Consider the following 23,749-nt stretch of genomic DNA (forward strand, 5'->3'; position numbering starts at 1 on the left):
AGACAGCCCCACAGCATCCAGAGCCTTAAGGAACTCCGGGCGGATCTCATCTACCCCCGGGGCCTTGCCAACAAGGAGCTTTTTAACTACCTCAGCAACCTCAGCCCCAGAAATAGGAGAGCGCACCACAGACTCCCCAGGCACTGCTTCCTCATAGAAAGACGTGTTGGTGGGATTGAGGAGGTCTTCGAAGTATTCCCTCCACCGATCCACAACATCCGCAGTTGAGGTCAGCAGAACACCATCCTCGCCATACACGGTGTTGATAGTGCACTGCTTCCCCTTCCTGAGGCGGCGGATGGTGGTCCAGAATTGCTTCGAAGCCGTCCGGAAGTCGTTTTCCATGGCCTCACCGAACTCCTCCCATGTCCGAGTTTTTGCCTCTGCGACCGCTGAAGCCGCACACCGCTTGGCCTGTCGGTACTTGTCCGCTGCCTCAGGAGTCCTATGAGCCAAAAGAACCCGATAGGACTCCTTCTTCAGCTTGACGGCATCCCTCACCGCCGGTGTCCACCAACGGGTTCTAGGATTACCGCCACGACAAGCACCAACTACCTTGCGGCCACAACTCCAATCAGCCGCCTCGACAATAGAGGCGCGGAACATGGTCCATTCGGACTCAATGTCCAGCACCTCCCTCGTGACATGTTCAAAGTTCTTCCGGAGGTGGGAATTGAAACTCTCTCTGACAGGAGACTCTGCCAGACGTTCCCAGCAAAACCTCACAATGCGTTTGGGCCTGCCAGGTCTGTCCGGCATCCTCCCCCACCATCGCAGCCAACTCACCACCAGGTGGTGATCGGTAGAAAGCTCCGCCCCTCTCTTCACCCGAGTGTCCAAAACATGAGGCCGCAAATCCGATGACACAACTACAAAGTCGATCATGGAACTGCGGCCTAGGGTGTCCTGGTGCCAAGTGCACATATGGACACCCTTATGTTTGAACATGGTGTTCGTTATGGACAATCCGTGACGGGCACAAAAGTCCAATAACAAAACACCGCTCGGGTTCAGATCCGGGCAGCCATTCTTCCCAATCACGCCTCTCCAGGTTTCACTGTCGCTGCCAACATGAGCATTGAAGTCCCCCAGTAGAACGAGGGAATCACCTGGGGGAGCACTCTCAAGTACTCCCTCGAGTGAATCCAAAAAGGGTGGGTACTCTGAGCTGCGGTTTGGCGCGTAAGCGCAAACCACAGTCAGGACCCGTTCCCCCACCCGAAGGCGGAGGGAAGCTACCCTCTCGTCCACCGGGTTGAACTCCAATGTACAGGCTCTGAGCCAGGGGGAAACAAGAATTGCCACCCCAGCCCGTCGCCTCTCACTGCCGGCAACGCCAGAGTGGAAGAGAGTCCATCCCCTCTCGAGAGAACTGGTTCCAGAGCCCTTGCTGTGCGTCGAAGTGAGTCCGACTATTCTAGCCGGAACTTCTCCACCTCGCGCACTAGCTCAGGCTCCTTCCCCCCCAGCGAGGTGACGTTCCACGTCCCAAGAGCTAGCTTCTGTAGCCGAGGATCGGACCGCCAAGTGCCCTGCCCTCGGCTGCCGCCCAGCTCACATCGCACCCGACCTCTATGACCCCTGCTATGGGTGGTGAGCCCATTGGAGGGGGGACCCACGTTGCCTCTTTGGGCTGTGCCCGGCCGGGCCCCATGGGGACAGGCCCGGCCACCAGGCGCTCGCCATCGTGCCCCACCTCCGGGCCTGGCTCCAGAGGGGGGCCCCGGTGCAAGGGAAATCTGGGTTCCTTGTTTGTTTTCTTCATAAAGGTCTTCGAGCTGCTCTTTGTCTGATCCCTCACCTAGGACCAGTTTGTCTTGGGAGACCCTACCAGGGGGCATAAAGCTCCCGGACAGCATAGCTCCTAGGATCATTGGGACACGCAAACTCCTCTACCACGTTAAGGTGGCAGCTTATAATAAACCTTTTTGTGGCAGCATTGGACAATGTTATGTTTAAGTTTCATTTGTGCTGGTGTGTTCTAGGAACTTTGATTACAGAATGAAACAGAGGCATCACTAGTTTTCGAGGACGTGAGAGGCTCTACCTACATGCACTAATAATGATATTTATTGTTTTTATAATAAAGTGTTATTTACTAATGATAATCATTTATTAATAAACTAATCTCTACCTTAATATATAAAGTAAAAGGAAACTTGACAGATCATATTTAAGTGAATAATGACAGGTTGTATGATTATTAAAACTCACATTCTGGCTACTTTATATAAAAAAATGTTTGCAGTATTTTGTTATTATGGTTTTACATGTTTTAAAAAGGTAGTTTCAACCAAATTAAGCCAATACTTGTTTTTTAGTGCATGTAAACATACTGAGTGCGGGGCGATAATGTAAAAATGTTTTGGGTGGGGGTTGGGGCCTTTTAGGAGTCTAATATTAAAATAATGCATTAATCAATCAATCAATCAATCAATTCCTTTATTGTCATTGTCATAATAACACTTAAGTCATACATGAACAACGAGATTTTGTTTGAGCTTTGTCCAGCGGCATAGAAACTGCATTGATGTGCAGGTTGACAATAGTTTACATTTTAGCATTGTCAGGAAGATCGCGATAAGAGGGGTGTGGGGGTGGGAACAGTCAGATGTCTGATGGGTGTTACGTTGATGTTGCAGCAATGCAATGTCCAGAGCACAATTATTGAGGTGGTGAAGAGTGAGGTAATAAGATGGTCCGGGGCAGCAAAGGGGCAGGCTGTTCATTTAGCAGTCTCACAGCCTGTGGATACAGACTGTGAGACATTCTGGTGGTCCTGGCGCGAATCGATCTATACCTCCTTCCAGAGGGTAGCAGGTTGAAGAGGCCATGTGCTTGGTGGTATCTGTCCTTCAGGATGTTGTGTACTCGCTTCAGGCAGCGAGTTGTGTACATGGCACTCATCTCTGGGAGTATTGTCCTTGTCATTTTCCCCGCCGCTTTAACCACTCGCTGGAGGGCCTGTTGGTTTGCTTTAGTGCAGCTAGCAAACCACACTAAAAATCCGTAAGTGAGGATACTGCTGATGGCACAGTTGTAAAAGTTGACTATTGATTTCTGCGGAATGTTTGCGCATTTTAGTTTCCTCAAAAAAAAAAAGACGTTGTTGGGCCTTTCCGACTGTAGAAGCAGTGTTAATGTCCCAGCATAGATCTTCTGTTATGTTCACCCCTAAGAATTTGAAATGCTTGACCTTTTCTACGAGATTGTTATTAATTAAAAGTGGAGGGTGTTTGTTCTGTCCTTTCCGGCGGAAGTCTACAATTAGTTCTTTGGTTTTGTTAGTGTTAAGAACCAAGTTATTGTTTGTACACCATGGAGCCAACTGTTGGACCTCTGCATTGTATGCTGTCTCATCATTATTACTGATGAGCCCAAGCACCGTGGTGTCGTCGGCATATTTGACAGTGAGATTGGATGTTGAAGAGGCTATGCAGTCATGTGTGAAGAGGGTGAAGAGCGCAGGGCTTAGCACACAACCCTGTGGGGCACCGGTGTTGATGGTGAGCGTGGCAGAAATGTGCTCGCCTATTTTCACATACTGTGTGCGATTCGTTAAAAAGTCCAAAATCCAGTTGCAGAGGAAGGTGTTAGTAACATTAAACAAAATCTTGGGCCCAGGGGCCAGCCCTGATTTTGAAGGAAAACACACACATCCTTTCACATCCTAATTTTTTGGAAGGAATAATTGTAGCCCACAGAACTAATACTAAACTGTACTTATTGTGCCACCACATCTCAAACACAAGCCTCCATATGCTTGTTGACAAGTGGGTTGTTCTAGCACATTTCATCAGGCCTAAAGATGAATTATTTAAAAATGACTTTGCTCTAAAGACTGTGTGTTCTCAGTGGCTCCCTCTTATCAGTCAGTACCTTCAAGTTAGAGACAAAAAAGTCCTGTAATTGTCAATGCTCCATTCCCGGGAGCGGTGGCATATTTTGCTGGAAGGCCCAGGGGATTGTGGGTGATCAAGCTGTTAGTCCAAGTAGCGAGGATGCCCATCAGTCAAGGGTTTAAATTAAAGCAGTGCTTCTTGCTCCACTGCTGTTCCCATCTGCTACCACATGCTTCTCAGGGTGTGCACAAATATTAAATTAGGCACTGTCGCATAATAATGCATGCACCAGCATTGTCATTATCAGCAATGGTGGATTCAACAAAGAAGAGAAAAGGCTGCGAAGTAAACAAAGGCCGATAGCAGAGAACATGCAGGACTGTTTGTTCTTTCTTGTTGGCTGTTTATTACGAGACAAGCATTGTTCGAGACGCCTTTTGTGTTACTCCTATTCCAATCACAATGATAACCTTCTGCCAACCAATCTTGCACTGCAGTGTGCCCAGTTTTAACTCTTCAGGCACCACTTGCCTGAAAATGTGACTTTAAGGCAGACGTGGGCAAATTAAGGCCCGTTAAGCTTTTCAATCTGGCCCGCCGGACATTCCCAAATAATTTTTTTAGATCTTTAAGATGGTACCTGTAGTGCAGTGATGTTTTCAAATTACCGTAATTCTTGAACCATACAAAGTATTGCAATGGTTGGAATCTGCGCTTTTGCATGAAATACTAGTTACTATGGTAATCTATGTCACAGCAGCTCAGACGAGGCACCAAGCAGTGTGGGTGGGGAGTGTTTCCACAGAGTGTTTCCAGAGCGGCCAGCCTGAAATGCGGGTGTCAGGGACAGACGCGGAAGGAGATTTTTACAACAAAGTTCTAAAGCTTAGTGATGTATCAGATATATCAGATTATATATTTATTTCGCTGTGTTCGTTGCATTTTTGTTGCGTTTCGCTTGATTGTAAAATATGTCGATCGAGAGGGGGTGTGACATTCATATGTTGTCAATATTCAGTGTTTTAACGTTCATAGTTAATATTGTAAATCCCACATTCTTTATTTTAATGTACATTCTGGGTGTCTCAGTCAGTAAAAAAATTTAAAATTCCATTCTGTTTTTTAAGGCAGTCTGTCATAACGTTTTTAGCATTAGATCAGACATTATTGTTAGGTTTTGTATTAGTGTTCCTAAAAATAGGACCAAAGCACACATGGGGCGGTATAGCTTGGTTGGTATAGTGGCCGTGCCAGCAACTTGAGGGTTCCAGGTTCGATACACGCTTCCGCCATCCTTGTCACTGCCGTTGTGTCCTTGGGCAAGACACTTTACCCACCTGCTCCCAGTGCCACTCACACTGGTTTAAATGTAACTTAGATATTGGGTTTCACTATGTTAAAGTGCTTTGAGTCACTAGAGAAAAGCGCTATATAAATACAGGTATAATTCACTTCACTAATTCACTACTGTACAGCAGATTTTCACAGCCTATATATATATATGTATATATATAAGTAAATACTCATAATATATATATAGCATATAATTAAATATTAGGGGTGTGGGAAAAAAAAATCGATTTTCGAATTCGAATCGCGATTCTCACGTTGTGCGATTCAGAATCGATTCTCATTTTTAAAAAATCAATCAAACAAAACAATACACATCAATACCATAACAATGCAATCCAATTCCAAAACCAAACCCGACCCAGCAACACTCAGAACTGCAATGAACAGAGCAATTGAGAGGAGACACAAACACGGCACAGAACAAACCAAAAGTAGTGAAACAGAAATGAATATTTTCAACAACAGTGTCAATATTAGTTACAATTTCAACATAGCAGTGATTAAAAATCCCTCATTGACATTATCATTAGACATTTATAAAAAAAAAAAGAAAAGAACAATAGTGTCACAGTGGCTTACACTTGCATCACATCTCATAAGCTTGACAACACACTGTGTCCAATATTTCCACAAAGATAAAATAAATCATATTTTTGGTTCATTTAATAGTCAAAACAAATTTACATTATTGCAATCAGTTGATAAAACATTGTCTTTACAATTATAAAAGCTTTTTACAAAAATCTACTACTCTGCTTGCATGTCAGCAGACTGGGGTAGATCCTGCTGAAATCCTATGTATTGAATGAATAGAGAATTGTTTTGAATCGTGAAAATATCGTTTTTGAATCGAGAATCTCGTTGAATCGAAAAAAATCGATTTTGAATTGAATCGTGACCCCAAGAATCGATATTGAATCGAATCGTGGGACACCCAAAGATTCGCAGCCCTATTTAATATATATATATATATGGATTCATGCATATTTAATTTTTACCTTTTTTGAAGACTCTTGTTGACAAAGACAGCAATGTGCGAGACGAGTGGAGAGGAGAGCCATCCAGACACCACTGTTGTATTTGCTATGAGTTCTTTATTGGATTCAAGAGCATATCTCACCTTCTTTATTAAAGTGTTGTCACTTGCAACTTTCTTTGGTCCCGTTCTGGCTTATTTTGCAGTTTTACTCAATAAAGAAATACTTTTTTGTTTGGGCACTTGATTCCGCACAATGATACGTGGGCAAACGGACTAGTTTCTTTTGTGCGATGTTTGGAGGTATGATAACCATATGTAAGCATAAAGCATATGAAAACTGAGGCAAAATGTCATTGTATAATTTTGTTGAAAACTAATTCATACAAAAAGTAGGGTGTTCGAAACCAAGGTTATATTGTACTACGTGTGTACTTGACCTTGCAGAGTCTGGAAGAAGATTATTCCATGACTATCTGTTGGCTTATTGATGGCCTGGACTCTCACATTATTTTTTAATTTAACAATTTAATTTAACCCTCTCTGGAAGGAGGGTCCTTTCTACGGCCCCTTCTCAAGGTTTCTTCTTTTTTAGATCAAGGGATGAGTTTGTAAAAGCCCTTTGAGACACTTGGGATTAAGAGCTTTATAAATACATTTGGATTGATTTGATTGATACCGATGATACAAAACGAAATCATTTAAAATGCACCTTTATCTGGATCTGCACCAACATTTCATATGTTATGTTCTTCTATGGAATATGCGCCAACCCTTCTACACGATTGTAACCAATGGTGATCTCAGTATTGCTCTCAGCCATCCGCTTTTGCAGAGGTAATCAATCAAGAGTAGTCATATCATGTTGTGCACATGTATTATAGTCAAGTACATTGTGTAGGATTGAAGCCTTTTGTATGATTATTTTATATTTTTTTTGACATTTTGATTATATAATCATAATAATAATGGATTAGATTCATATAGCACTTTTCTAACAACGTTGTTGGTGACTGCTTTTTCAGTTTCAGCTTGGCAGGATGCATTTGTGATATCATACAACCGCAAGTTTGTCAAAAAAGTATGTCCCAAACATTGATAGCACAGTGAAGTGGTTACATTCGGTTTCAGTGTCACTTCTCTTTCCCCTGTCATTTCTACATTCTCTAAACTGTGCTGCGAACAAAACTGCGTTTGGGAGAGCAGCGTTTGGTGAATCAAACACCTGGGCCTCCCTGGATCAAAGCTGGGATTGTCTTTTTTTTTTTTTTTTTTTACATCTCCGCCTGGTTTGATGTCTTTTTTCTTATTTTTTGGATAGTTATTAACACCGTCAGCTTACTTTGATGTTTTTCGTAGTTGAATATTGTTTGTGATGTTTTTTTTATGTTATCTCTATTAATAATTCAAATAATTTTGTGTTTGTTCAGTGCAGTTAAATTATTTGATTCAAGGGATTATAAGTGATCATTTGTTTAATCCTGTTTTCATATGACAAAAGACACACATTAGTAAAGACACATGTCGGCATTTTGTAGTCATTTTAGGTGTTTTGCTGCTGACTTTGACAGTTTTTAGCTACTTTGAACCTTGCTTTTATTTATCTGGACCTGTCACAAGAGATTGATGCTTTGGTGTGTATCTTTTAATCCAGGCCTGGGCAATTATTTTGACTCGGGGGGCCAAATTTGGAGAAAAAAATGTGTCTGGGGGCCGGTATATGTATATCTATATCTATATCTATATATATATATATATATACCTCACAATAATGTCTGGTTCAATGCTAAAAACGTTATGACAGACAACCTTAAAAAACAGAATGGAATTTTAAATTTTCTTACTGAATGAGACACCTAGACTGTACATTAAAACAAAGAATGTGGGATTTAAAATATTAACTATGAACAATAAAACACTGAATATTGACAACATATGAATGTCACCCCCCCTTTCAATCGACATATTTTTTTTACAATTAAGCGAACATTTCCTTTACGACTGACTTTGAACAACATTGAGGAAGTTTATTAAATGACAGATACATTTATAAATTGACATTTTACAATTACACAAGTCTTGAATTAATAGAGGCAAAATGGAATGCAGGGCTGCAGCTATTGATTATTTTAGTAATCTATTGATTAGTTTTTTTAAGTAATCGAATAAAACACACTTTTTAAGTCCCTATGTTGATGCAATTGTTGATGACTGAAGTGTTGATACCAACCAAACTTAACCCCCCCCCCCCCCCTCCATATCCCACACCCCGGATTGTAAATAATGTAAATAATTCAATTTATATACTGTGATGATTATCTTGTGGGATGACTGTTTTATGAAAATAGTATATATCTGTATCATGAATCAAGTGGACCCCGACTTAAACAAGTTGAAAAACTTATTCGGGTGTTACCATTTAGTGGTCAATTGTACGGAATATGTACTTCACTGTGCAATCTACTAATAAAAGTATCAATCAATCAATCATCCATCCATCCATCTTCTTCCGCTTATCCGAGGTCGGGTCGCGGGGGCAGCAGCTTAAGCAGGGAAGCCCAGACTTCCCTCTCCCCAGCCACTTCGTCCAGCTCCTCCCGGGGGATCCCGAGGCGTTCCCAGGCCAGCCGGGAGAGATAGTCTTCCCAGCGTGTCCTGGGTCTTCCCCGTGGCCTCCTACCGGTGGGACGTGCCCGAAACACCTTCCTAGGGAGGCGTTCGGGTGGCATCCTGAGCAGATGCCCGAACCACCTCATCTGGCTCCTCTCGATGTGGAGGAGCAGCGGCTTTACTTTGAGCTCCCCCCGAATGACACAGCTTCTCACCCTATCTCTAAGGGAGAGCCCCGCCACTCGGCGGAGGAAACTCATTTCGGCCGCTTGTACCCGTGATCTTGTCCTTTCGGTCATGACCCAAAGCTCATGACCATAGGTGAGGATGGGAACGTAGATCGACCGGTAAATTGAGAGCTTTGCCTTCCGGCTCAGCTCCTTCTTCACCACAACGGATCGATACAGCGTCCGCATTACTGAAGACGCCGCACCGATCCGCCTGTCGATCTCACGATCCACTCTTCCCCCACTCGTGAACAAGACTCCGAGGTACTTGAACTCCTCCACTTGGGGCAAGATCTCCTCCCCAACCCGGAGATGGCACTCCACCCTTTTCCGGGAGAGAACCATGGACTCGGACTTGGAGGTGCTGATTCCCATCCCAGTCGCTTCACACTCGGCTGCGAACCGATCCAGTGAGAGCTGAAGAGGAAGGAAGAAGCCATCAGGACCACATCATCTGCAAATAGCTGTGACCTAATCCTGCAGCCACCAAACCAGATCCCTTCAACGCCCTGACTGCGCCTAGAAATTCTGTCCATAAAGGTCATGAACAGAATCGGTGACAAAGGGCAGCCTTGGCGGAGTCCAACCCTCACTGGAAACGTGTCCGACTTACTGCCGGCAATGCGGACCAAGCTCTGACACTGATTATACAGGGAGCGAACTGCCACAATAAGACAGTCCGTTACCCCATACTCTCTGAGCACTCCCCACAGGACTTCCCGGGGTACACGGTCGAATGCCTTCTCCAAGTCCACAAAGCACATGTAGACTGGTTGGGCAAACTCCCATGCACCCTCAAGGACCCTGCCGAGAGTATAGAGCTGGTCCACAGTTCCACGACCAGGACGAAAACTACACTGTTCCTCCTGAATCCGAGGTTCGACTATCCGGCGTAGCCTCCTCTCCAGTACACCTGAATAGACCTTACCGGGAAGGCTGAGGAGTGTGATCCCACGATAGTTGGAACACACCCTCCGGTTCCCCTTCTTAAAGAGAGGAACCACCACCCCGGTCTGCCAATCCAGAGGTACCTCCCCCGATGTCCACGCGATGTTGCAGAGTCTTGTCAACCAAGACAGCCCCACAACATCCAGAGCCTTAAGGAACTCCGGGCGGACCTCATCCACCCCCGGGGCCTTGCCACCGAGGAGCTTTTTAACTACCTCGGCAACCTCAGCCCCAGAAATAGGAGAGCCCACCACAGATTCCCCAGGCCCTGCTTCCTCATAGGAAGACGTGCTGGTAGGATTGAGGAGGTCTTCGAAGTATTCCCTCCACCGATCCACAACATCCGCAGTCGAGGTCAGCAGAGCACCATCCCCACCATACACGGTGTTGACACTGCACTGCTTCCCCTTCCTGAGGCGGCGGATGGTGGTCCAGAATTGCTTCGAAGCCGTCCGGAAGTCTTTTTCCATGGCCTCCCCGAACTCTTCCCATGTCCGAGTTTTTGCCTCCGCGACCGCTGAAGCCGCACACCGCTTGGCCTGTCGGTACCTGTCTGCTGCCTCAGGAGTCCCATGAGCCAAAAGAACCCGATAGGACTCCTTCAGCCTGACGGCATCCCTCACCGCCGGCGTCCACCAACGGGTTCTAGGATTACCGCCACGACAGGCACCAACTACCTTGCGGCCACAGCTCCAATCGGCCGCCTCGACAATAGAGGTACGAAACATTGTCCACTCGGACTCAATGTCCAGCACCTCCCTCGTGACATGTTCAAAGTTCTTCCGGAGGTGGGAATTGAAACTCTCTCTGACAGGAGACTCTGCCAGGCTTTCCCAGTAAACCCTCACAATGCGTTTGGGCCTGCCAGGTCTGTCCGGCATCCTCCCCCACCATCGCAGCCAACTCACCACCAGGTGGTGATCGGTAGAAAGCTCCGCCCCTCTCTTCACCCGAGTGTCCAAAACATGAGGCCGCAAATCCGATGACACAACTACAAAGTCGATCATGGAACTGCGGCCTAGGGTGTCCTGGTGCCACATATGGACACCCTTATGTCCACATATGGACACCCTTATGTTTGAACATGGTGTTTGTTATCGACAATCTGTGACGAGCACAAAAGTCCAATAACAGAACACCACTCGGGTTCAGATCCGGGCGGCCATTCTTCCCAATCACACCTCTCCAGGTTTCACTGTCGCTGCCAACATGAGCGTTGAAGTCCCCCAGTAGAACGAGGGAATCACCCGGGGGAGCACTCTCCAGTACTCCCTCGAGTGAATCCAAAAAGGGTGGGTACTCTGAGCTGCCGTTTGGCGCGTAAACGCAAACAACAGTCAGGACCCGTCCCCCCACCCGAAGGCGGAGGGAAGCTACCCTCTCGTCCACCGGGTTGAACTCCAACGTGCAGGCTTTGAGCCGAGGGGCAACAAGAATTGCCACCCCAGCCCGTCGCCTCTCACTGCCGGCAACGCCAGAGTGGAAGAGAGTCCAGCCCCTCTCAAGAGAAGTGGTTCCAGAGCCCTTGCTGTGCGTCGCAGTGAGTCCGACTATATCTAGCCGGAACTTCTCCACCTCACGCACTAGCTCAGGCTCCTTCCCCCCCAGCGAAGTGATGTTCCACGTCCCAAGAGCCAGCTTATGTAGCCGGGGATCGGATCGCCAAGTGCCCTGCCCTCGGCTGCCGCCCAGCTCACACTGCACCCGACCTCTATGGCCCCTGCTATGGGTGGTGAGCCCATTGGAGGGGGGACCCACGTTGCCTCTTCGGGCTGTGCCCGGCCGGGCCCCATGGGGACAGGCCCGGCCACCAGGCGCTCGCCATCGTGCCCCACCTCCGGGCCTGGCTCCAGAGGGGGCCCCCGGTGACCCGCGTCCGGGCGAGGGAAATCTGGGTCCTTGGTTTGTGTTCTTCATCGAGGTCTTCGATGAATCAATCAATCAATCAATCAATGTATATTTAAGAGAAAATAGTTTAATCAAACATTTTTTCTGCTTGCATTAACCGTCTTAATTTTTTTTAAATAAATACACATTTAAAAACAACTTAGCTGTTCGTCGCTACACAGACACACCACCGCTCTCATGTACGCTCTATTGCACCGGCCGTGTGGAAACTATGTCCACAAATTTAAAGTTCCGGGCAGTCTGTGTGACGCGTTTTTTTTCTTCTAATTATCAGTTACACAGATTGAACGATTAATCGAAGCAACATATCTAAGCTTTTTTCAAATCGTTTGAAATCGTTTTTTCTAATTGTAGCTGTAATCGAGTGCTAGTTTTTGGCCCAAAGAAAAAAACACCAGTCCATCATATTTATTTTGTTACAAAGAAAGTAAATTTAGTGTTGTGAAAATAATACTATTCTTAAAATTGTCACAACTGGGTCGCATGGTGATGTGCGGGTCGTTCTCCCAAGATGCAGCAGGAACGCCGGAGGCAAGGTGCAGGAAAGGAAATTATTTATTCCTCATAAATCATACAACGTACCAACAAACAAAACAAACGTGCTGATAGCACGGGAAGCTAAGAAAAAAGGTTAGCATATCAACAGGCATAGGAATCAAACAAAGTAGACGTCGTAATTGTTGCATGGAAGCAAATAAGAAAGCCAGACTGAGTATGGCGAAAAGCAGGGAATAAGTATCTCTCTGATTAGTGTCCAGGAGCAGGTGACTGTCCCGCACACTAATCAGAGGCCGGTGAAAACAATCTGCAGTCATGGCAACTAAAACACAAACCCAGGAGTGCTCAAAACAGGAACTGAGGGAGTCAAAGACCAAACAAACATGATCCGGGCAGCGGATCATGACAAAGATACACATTTCTATGTACGGTAGATTTTTTTTCGTACCAGAGAAAAATAGGAAAAAAATAACAATTGTTAATTTTTTTCATGATCGATTGAGGAAATATAGTCAAACACACCTGATCGATATAATAAACTTTTCACATACCTCATTTATAGTGTTATATTTCTGCACCTATGTGTTCTTGCCGACTCTCCCTGTTCTTTCTCTTGTGTGCCCAGCAAAGTGACTACATGACATACTTTGGGTCACCAATTTTTTTCCTCCGCAAATTCTACCGAGCAACACATTTCATAAAGACTATCAGTTATGCTGTTTGTCGTTCGTGTTGATTATTAGCCATTCTTCCTGGAAGAAACACTTTAAACAGTAAAAACATTATAGTTTTCTGGGCGTGAAGCCAGCCTAAACGGTTGGGACTTCACCAAATTGTTGTCACTAAGATGGTTGGTTCCAAGAGAGACACAGAATGATGGTGATGATGAGGTCATTTTCACTGTCCCCTCTCAGGGGTGTTGCCTGCAGCACATCAGTGTTTGGACAATCCAAAATACAGGAAATTGATGTGACAACATGCCCTGGCTGTGTGGCGAGATTTGTTCACCTCACACTGGGGGACAATGCTGTCTCTTCTAGTACTATGTAGTAAATTAAAATGGAAAAATAGACCCTTATCGTCCATGATATTAATGTACCTGATGGTTTTTTTTAGCTTTATGTGACAATATTTGATTCTGTTTTGTTTTGGCCGACCACAGTTCTTTTAATTCTTGGTTTAATGTTTGTCATCAGGATTAAACACTGCATGGATCAGCTGTTGTAAAGCTATGACTATGTGCACATTTAAATATGTTCAATATTCAGTGCTGAGTCACAGAAGCCAAGCAGCAAAAAATCTATTTTGTATGATAGCCATGTGAAAAATAGGATAACACGCATGTGCTTGTGTAGGATAATGCTTCTACTGCTGATTTGCTACACGCAAAGGGACAAGCGGTAGAAAAATGGATGGATGGAACAGAGAGAACATTTGCCAAAACATGCACCCCTGATGTGTTGCCTGTGCTATTTCTTTCGCACTAATACACCACATGGTAGCGCCGTTAACAATAACCATGACCATAATCATAAATCAGATTTACTTTACATTTCTCACATAGCTACATGTGCTCTGCAAAACACCCTCTGTAACTTTAGTGTGTTTAGTCAAATCACCACACAATTTGGTACATGTTTTTAAGGGACCGACAAGCACACGTGTGTAAAGTTTCAGCATAATTGGATGAAAAACGTCTCTGGAGGGCCACAGGACTTGACAAGTAATTGCCTGTATTTTATTGATTATTTATTTAAAGTTGGCCAATAAAGTTGATTCTGATTCTGTTAATACAACTTTGAGGATATATATATATATATATATATATATATATATATATACATATATATATATATATACAAACCCCGTTTCCATATGAGTTGGGAAATTGTGTTAGATGTAAATATAAACGGAATACAATGATTTGCAAATCATTTTCAACCCATATTCAGTTGAATATGCTACAAAGACAACATATTTGATGTTCAAACTGATAAACATTTTTTTTTTGCAAATAATCATTAACTTTAGAATTTGATTCCAGCAACACGTGACAAAGAAGTTGGGAAAGGTGGCAATAAATACAGATAAAGTTGAGGAATGCTCATCAAACACTTATTTGGAACATCCCACAGGTGAACAGGCAAATTGGGAACAGGTGGGTGCCATGATAGGGTATAAAAGTAGATTCCATGAAATGCTCAGTCATTCACAAACAAGGATGGGGCGAGGGTCACCACTTTGTCAACAAATGCGTGAGCAAAATGTTGAACAGTTTAAGAAAAACATTTCTCAACCAGCTATTGCAAGGAATTTAGGGATTTCACCATCTATGGTCCATAATATTATCAAAGGGTTCAGAGAATCTGGAGAAATCACTGCACGTAAGCAGCTAAGCCCGTGACCTTCGATCCCTCAGGCTGTACTGCATCAACAAGCGACATTAGTGTGTAAAGGATATCACCACATGGGCTCAGGAACACTTCAGAAACCCACTGTCAGTAACTACAGTTGGTCGCTACATCTGTAAGTGCAAGTTAAAACTCTCCCATGCAAGGCGAAAACCGTTTATCAACAACACCCAGAAACGCCGTCGGCTTTGCTGGGCCTGAGCTCATCTAAGATGGACTGATACAAAGTGGAAAAGTGGTCTGTGATCTGACGAGTCCACATTTCAAATTGTTTTAGGAAACTATGGACGTCGTGTCATCCGGACCAAAGAGGAAAAGAACCATCCGGATTGTTATAGGCGCAAAGTTGAAAAGTCAGCATCTGTGATGGTATGGGGGTGTATTAGTGCCCAAGACATGGGTAACTTACACATCTGTGAAGGCGCCATTAATGCTGAAAGGTACATACAGGTTTTGGAGCAACATGTGTTGCCGTCCAAGCAACGTTACCATGGACGCCCCTGCTTATTTCAGCAAGACAATGCCAAGCCATGTGTTACATCAACGTGGCTTCATAGTAAAAGAGTGCGGGTACTAGACTGGCCTGCCTGTAGTCCAGACCTGTCTCCCATTGAAAATGTGTGGCGCATTATGAAGCCTAAAATACCACAACAGAGACCCCCGGACTGTTGAACAACTTAAGCTGTACATCAAGCAAGAATGGGAAAGAATTCCACCTGAGAAGCTTAAAAAATGTGTCTCCTCAGTTCCCAAACGTTTACTGAGTGTTGTTAAAAGGAAAGGCCATGTAACACAGTGGTGAACATGCCCTTTCCCAACTACTTTGGCATGTGTTGCAGCCATGAAATTCTAAGTTAATTATTATTTGCAAAAAAAAAATAAAGTTTATGAGTTTGAACATCAAATATGTTGTCTTTGTAGTGCATTCAATTGAATATGGGGTGAAAATGATTTGCAAATCATTGTATTCTGTTTATATTTACATCTAACACAATTTCCCAACTCATATGGAAACGGGATTTGTGTATATATATATATATATATATATATATATATATATATATATATATATATAATCACCAGAAGAAAAAACAATTACATTGGGACCTTCCTGGGCAGCTCTTCATCATAGTTTAATTTTGAAATATATTATATAGGGCCCCAAGATATCCACGTAAGCGGATTGGTGGGATTTGCCAATAAAAACGGAATCTACAGTTAAACGTAATAACACAGAAATTGTGTGTTTGGGAAATCATGTTCCTTGAGACCGCTCATTCGTTTTTGAAACACTCTCGGACTAAACAATTGTGAAACGGCCATTTTACACACTGACTAAGTGCCTGGGTTACTAAAGGTTTGCGTGTACTAAAACACGTGCAAACCTGATCTACTAAATGTGTGCAAAGTGGATTGCTTCTATTAAAGGGGAACTGCACTTTTTGGGGGGATTTTGCCTATCGCCAGACACACGATGAACAGATGAGAATCGTCTTTCCTATGTGTGTGTCAATATTTTGGACGGTCAGAAACAAAAATTTTTTAGACATTTTGTCTAGTCAGCAATTTCCTTTTATAATTTTACAGCTGCTGGATGACTTATATATGACTATAATAAACTTGCTTAGAGCCCCAATTTAGCCTTGGGCGGCCTGACATAACACAAACAGTGTTGCTAAAAATATAAGTAAAGAAAAATAACAATTGTGTTTTTTTAATGATATGGCTTCTCAACTTTAGAATCCTTCCCATTTTTAACAGGTGCAAAACATTGGATTACTCTTATAATTGAATAGGTTTTAATGAAGCATTACACTCCGAGCTTGTTTGTATTCTTCCCAAGTAAGCACATACGTAACATTATCTTGCTATCATTCAGTTTCTTTGTACCATTACTTTACTGCTGGTACGGATGTAACGTAATTTCATATCACAAATATCGTGACCAAAATTATCACAGTTATTATTATCGCAGTATTGTAGAATGTGCTCAGAAAGTACTTACACACCAAAAATCTTTTGACCAAGTTATTTTTTTTATACATACAGTAAAGGAGTATGTATAAAGTTCTCTCGATGAGCTACAAGTGAAAACCATTACAGCTAATCGAGAGAATGCCAAGAGTGTGCAAAGCAGTAATCAGAGCAAAGGGTGGCTATTTTGAAGAAACTAGAATATAAAACATTTTTTCAGTTACAGTATTTCACCTTTTTTTGTTAAGTACATAACTCCACATGTGTTCATTCATAGTTTTGATGCCTTCAGTGACAATCTACAATGTAAATAGTCATAAAAGTAAAGAAAACGCATTGAATGAGAAGATTTTTCCAAACTTTTGGCCTGTACTGTATATATTTTATATATATATATTTTATATGTATTAAGAAATTTAGACAGTTAGAAAAAACATGTTTACATGTTTGTGTTTCCTATGCTTCACTGATAGTGTTTTAGTTTCAGTATTTTATCTATTTTAATAGCTAAGCTTTTCTTGTTTTAAAAAAAATGTGTACAGTAGCATTTTAAGATTTATTTAAATGAAAAGTGCTAAACAAATACTATTTATTATTTCTGGCAGACATTGTGGCATCCAACTCTGGTCAGCGATCCTTGAAGGCAGCGTAAAAATGCCTCCGTCTCATATTCTAGAGCACAGCTTGTAGATTTGAATAGCTTAGTTGCTCAGGCAGTAATGTGTTTATATAACTTTCAATTGGGGTAGGTTGTTTCTTTATAGGGAAAAGATGGTAATGTCTCTTGTTTTCATGTTAGCATTTAAGCTAGCGATCTGGCACCAGCCAGCTTATGAGTTTATTGAAGTGCACTTATCAATCACGGATTTTCGATCATTTTAATTTAAAACGGTAATACTAACCATTGGGGGTTTTATCGCAGCTATCATTATTACCATTTATTATTACATCCCAAACTCATAGTAAGCTAATAATTAGCAATCTAGCAGAAAACTGCTGGCACAGCATGGCTTACGTGTCTAGATTGGTTAGACTCCAACCCGATGTTTGCGCGTTTGGTGCTCAGTCCCCCTGTGACCATGTGGAAGTGTCCTTGATTAAGGTACTGAACCCACAGTTCCTGATGCTGCGTCACCAGTAGGCGCATAATCCATTTACCATTGAAACAAGATTCACAAATCATCAGCGCTGGTGTTGTACATTTTGTTGAAAAAACCTCCTAAAGTTCATGTTTACACTTTTCCCATGCGTACGTTGTTCAGGGGAGGCTCAGACAGGCTACTTTACGCAGCTGCTGCCTCTCTGGTGAAATCCGGTACTGCACATTACTTCTGAGAGGTGTTTTTTTTTTTTTAATCTTTTTTTAATCCTTAATTGGTGTCAAGACGTGGACTATGGTGTGTTTGTTTTCCCGAGATGCAAGTAAAGCTGGACTGGTCATGGCGTGAAGGTAAATACATATTTATTTATAACACTCAAAGGAACAAAAAGCGCGCTCAAGGCGGATGTACAAACTTGACTAACGAAACAAAAAGACTTGCACGTGGGCAAAAAACTGTGAACAATTAAACAAAAACACTAACTGTGGCATTAATAGAAAAAACTTACTTGGACATGGCATGAAGTGCGCAGAGGTAGACAGAGTGTGACAGGGGTATGAATGCGGGATGTCACCAGAAAGACAAACTGAAAACAATGAACTTAAATACTACAGACATGATTAACGAAAACAGGTGCGTGACTCAAAACGTGAAACAGGTGCGTGACGTGACAAAACAAAACAAAAGTGCACAAAAAGTCCAAAAACAAAACCGAACATGACTAAAACAAAACATGATCACACAGACATGACAATTGGGGCTTTTTCAGAAAACACCCGGGACCTGATACAAGGGGGAATAAAAAAAAAAGAACTCAAAATTGCGGCAAAAATTCTATCAATTGACAGAAAGGTGCGGCAAGCCATGCTGGGAAGTTGGCATCACTCCTAGCAACGCGGCATGACCTCATGCAGCACGATGATGTTGGTTTCGGAGTCACCGGCGTGTTTCATCCATTTTATAACTCTCAGCTTAATGCTGCCATGTTGCTTGCGGCTGTAAAAATAAAAATAGCCCTGCTGACTGATCAGTGCGCGCTCTCAGCCGCCACAAATGAATGACTTTCAGTATTAACTGTAATAAAGTGTGCTGATTAACATAATTAACTCATTGGGATGAGGGATTATGTTTGATGAAGGATTATTTTGAATTGGACCCACTAATACAATGAGATTACATCATCGCCCCCTCTCATTCTGATCCCCAGGCAAGCGGCCCGGATCTGCCCCCCCTTCCCCTAAAACTCCCACTGCCATGGAGAGCGCTCGCCCCCCCATGTAGGATGCCTGCCCCGTCCGATGCCCGGCATCCCCTCCTGCCCGTCACCACCACCTCCTCCTTGTCCTCGCGTGTGCCCGCTCTTGCCTCCAGTTCACTGCGGCCCCCCAGGCTGTGCCCCGCCCCGCTCCAACATGGTGGATGAGGCGACCGCCATGAAGGATGACGTCATCAACGCCAACACGCTGGCTTGGCTGGTCTGCTCGGGCGTGTCCATCCTTGCCAACATGTGGAGCATCCTCAGCGTCAGCGCCAAGCAGAAGAAGTGGAAGCCGCTGGAGTTCCTCATCTGCACGCTGGCGGGCACGCACATCCTCAACATGGCCATCCCCATCACCATGTACTGCGTCATCACACTGCGCCGCCAGCACTCCAACTACGAGTGGAACGAGGGCTTGTGCAAGGTGTTTGTGTCCACCTTCTACACCCTCACGCTGGTCACCTGCTTCTCCGTCACCTCACTGTCTTATCACCGCATGTGGATGGTACGCTGGCCCGTCAACTACAGGTAAGACACCTTTGTTTGTGTGCTTATTGTCCGCTGACACCGTTGACACTTTCCTTTGAATGTCTACCAAGCTACCTATCTCTCTTACACTACGTTGGTGGTAGTGGGGGTGTATTTTGTAGCGTCCCGAAAGGGTTAGTGCTGTGTTACGGTGCGGATGTTCTCCCAAAATGTGTTTGTCATTCTTCTTTGGTGTGGATTCACACAGTGTGGCGTATATTTCTAACAGTGTAAAAGTTGTTTATACGGGCACCCTCAGTGTAACCTGTATCGCTGTTGATTAAGTATGCATTGCATTCACATGTTTGTGCATACAGACGCCACACATATTTTGTGATCGGGCCGGCATGTTGTTAGAATGGATGAAAAGCAGACGTGACGACAGCTCGTAGTCGAAGTTAAAGGCAGTGCCTTTAAGGCACGCCCCCAAGACTGTGGTCCGGGCGGACTACGGGATATAATGACTGATGAACACCTTCGTTCGATAATGAAGGTTGCCTCAGCTCAAAGCCTGAGCCCCAACATTAATGAACTAGCATCCAAGAAAAGATGGCAGGTATCTGGCTTGGGCACATCAGATTAGTCCTGAATGGTTGGTTTATTCATTGTTATTTTTATTTTAAAATTTATTAGCCTGTGGAAAAAGTTAATGTTGATATTTACCTCAGAAGGCTGCAAATAGAAAAGAGGCATTCAATTTCTATTTAAATTGTATTTGATATGCCATTGATATTTTTTAATTATTATTATTATTATTTGAAACTCGATTTTGCATGTCACTATAAAGTTATATAAGCCTTGCTTGTTCAATATTCAATGCAAAACTTGTTTGGGTTTGGTTAATTTGTTCAACCTTGGCCCGCGGCTTTGTTCACTTTTAAATTTTGGCCCACTCTGTATTTGAGTTTGACACCCCTGCCCTAGTCGATAAGATTCTTCTTGTTGTCTATCTTCTTGTTATGGGACATTCATCCTCCGCTGTTGCCGTTTCTAATATAAAGTAGTGTAAAGTTCTTACTTATATCTGTCAGTAAACTCGCCATGAAAGCGCTAAAACATACCGGTATAGTGAGTTTACATTATTCACCCAAGGAACTTTAGTTATTAGAGCGTTCTGATCGGACAGATTTTCACGGGACACATTTCCGGCGGATGAGAAGATCTAAAGCGACTGTCAGAAAGCGGCTTGCAGATGATCTGTAAAACATAATCTATGCAACATTTTGACCAAAGAACCACCATTACATGTTATGTAGACCACAAGGAAGTGTTTTCAATTTAGAAAAAAAACAAAACCAATATGACTCCTTTAATACGCTCTATAATCTGGTGCGCATTATACAGTATATGAAAAAAGATTGGAAATAGGCCAGTCATCAGCAGTGCGCCTTATAATCCGGTGCGCCCTATGGTCCGGAAAATGCGGTAATATCAATCAATCAATCAATCAATTCCTTTTTTGTCATTGTCATAATAACACTTAAGTCATACATGAACAACGAGATTTTGTTTGAGCTTTGTCCAGCGGCGTAGAAACTGCATTGATGTGCAGGTTGACAATAGTTTACATTTTAGCATTTTAGCATTGTCAGGAAGATCGCGATAAGAGGGACGTGGGGGTGGGAACAGTCAGATGTCAGATGGGTGTTACGTTGATGTTGCAGCAATGCAATGTCCAGAGCACAATTATTGAGGTGGTGAAGAGTGAGGTAATAAGATGGTCTGGGGCAGCAAAGGGGCCGGCTGTTCATTTAGCAGTCTCACAGCCTGGGGATACAGACTGTGAGACATTCTGGTGGTCCTGGCGCGAATCGATCTATACCTCCTTCCAGAGGGTAGCAGGTTGAAGAGGCCATGTGCTGGGTGGTATCTGTCCTTCAGGATGTTGTGTACTCGCTTTAGGCAGCGAGTTGTGTACATGGCACTCATCTCTGGGAGTATCGTCCTCGTAATTTTCCCTGCCGCTTTAACCACTCGCTGGAGGGCCTGTTGGTTCGCTTTAGTGCAGCTAGCAAACCACACAATTATAATGTATGAATGGATGTATATAGTGTAATATATTTGGTAGGGTTGTAATCTTTTTATGGCTGTTAAATAGAGGCAACACAGACATCGGGGTGGATCTACGTTAGTTTTATTTTTCAACTCACTTACGTAAACAACTTACACAATGCCTGTAACATGTAAGTAAATGCGCCACAGCATCAATACCTCCTTCAACAATCGCTATTTCTTCGGAATCAAAATGTTTATTCATATATTACATATAGCCTATTATTTTCGCACTATTGACACCGAAAATCTTCCCGCCGAAAAATTACTTTGTTCATCGAAACCAGACTTGCGATGAGGTATCCACTTCTGCTGCCTCTTTCCCCGCACACACGAATGACGTAGCTCGCACAAAGGTGACGAAAAAGTTGCAATCAGGTCGCATTCAGGACCCATTTCCGTTTAGACTGAAGTCACATTTGAAAAGATCAGATTCCAATCGGATTCGGACTACCTCTTGATGTGACCAAAATCTGATGTGAAAAGATCAGATTTGAAGCACTTTTAGACTGGCAAAAAAAATCAGAGATGTCACTTAAGGGCAAAAAAAATCAGATTACCGGTAGGTGTGCTCTGTAAACAGGGCCTTATTCGGTAGAAGTGGGACACTTTCTTTTTCAGCAGCATGGGAAATTGCATCCAAACCTTTGTCACTTCATAATTAGAATCGTTTGCTCAAATTTGACACACCTAAAAAATGTAAACACGGCATGACTAGAGTTGAGCAATTTAGGCAATATGTGATATAAATGATATAAATGTGTCTGACGATAGAGCTTTTAATATGGAGAGTGGGAGGGGACTACAGGATTTTGGCCGTGATTGCAGTACCATTTCTGGCCACATTCCTACATCTGGCACCTTTAAATGTGAGCGGTGTCCTGGCTGGTCCGCCAATACTATAGTCCATGGATCGCTATTGCAAGTACAACAATTCTTGCTAGTAGCAGTTGCATTCAGTCCAGTTGCTCCACATTGTTACTTTGATTAGCCACTTAAATGAATGATTTCCTTGGAGCAGTACCAGGTGACACTTCTCTCCAGCCAATGCATCTGTTTGTGTTAAGACAACGTGAGAACCTTCTACAAGGAGCATCTGCCGGTTCTGGCCTTCAGCTTCATTTGGCTACAAGTGATATTACAAAGTGACGCTGAATAATAAAAATGACATTCACATTATCAGACAGCTTGACGTTGCAATGACACCATTTTGGTCTCTCAAGACATCTTCTGTTCACACATCCAGTTGATGCCGACATGCTATTTTTGCCAGAGATGCATCAGTGCTGCATTAAGATTCCTTAGTAAACAGTAGGCATTTGTTTTGTTTGTACGGCTTTTCTTTGTGAGTTATTTTGAGAGGTAGCATTATATAATTATTAATACATTATTTGTGCAGCTGCATGACAGCTCAAAGCACTCCTCAAACATCTTTGCTACAGTGCAGCCCATCTGTTCATGATTCTGATTAAAATTCTCTTTTTGTGGTCAGCAGCAGCACTAGCAAACATCACCTGGGAACCCCAAATTACTTTTTGCCAAATGCAAACGGGCTCGTCGTGTGTTGATGTACGCAGATAGTGCAGTGACACACAGCGAGAATCGGGTTGTCTCACTCTTGCTCTGATGCAGAGAAACTAAGAATGACGCTCCTTCCCGAGGCACCTTGCTTTTTACGGTTGTGCAAGGCTCAAATGTGCCACCTATAAGACTCACACAGTGACAATGACATTAGTGAGAGCTGATACAACAGATGAAGAGGTAATAATTTATCAATAGTTTTGCTATTGCGGTTGTAGTTTGTAGCGTTGAAAAGCACTGCATCTTGCTTAGGACTCTTTGTGTATGGAGAAAAATGTCTCCCTTGGTATGCAACCAAAAAAACACAAGACATTTGCAAACAAAAATAATATTTGCAAACCAAAAAATGGATTGGAAATTAAAAATAAATAAATAAATAAAATGGTTGCAAATCTTTTTTTTTTGGTTACAAATAGTTTTCTGTTTAAGAAAAAAACTTTGGCCAAGGACTTCTCGGAACAATTCAACATCAATTCACAAACA

General features: G+C 43.2%; 1 protein-coding gene across 2 annotated transcripts in view; it reads left to right on the top strand.

Annotated features, from left to right (window-relative positions):
- The window catches only part of gpr153 (G protein-coupled receptor 153), a 90,965-nt gene that overhangs the window by 25,987 nt on the left and 41,229 nt on the right, over window positions 1-23,749 (top strand). For both annotated transcript variants that reach the window (XM_061975720.1, XM_061975709.1), the window contains one exon: window positions 19,055-19,633. In XM_061975720.1, the coding sequence (XP_061831704.1) occupies window positions 19,146-19,633 (488 nt within the window). In that variant the 5' untranslated portion in view covers window positions 19,055-19,145. The remainder of the gene's footprint in view (window positions 1-19,054; window positions 19,634-23,749) is intronic.

Source organism: Nerophis lumbriciformis, linkage group LG01 (genome assembly GCF_033978685.3).
Source record: "Nerophis lumbriciformis linkage group LG01, RoL_Nlum_v2.1, whole genome shotgun sequence".
NCBI classification, from domain to species: domain Eukaryota; kingdom Metazoa; phylum Chordata; class Actinopteri; order Syngnathiformes; family Syngnathidae; genus Nerophis; species Nerophis lumbriciformis.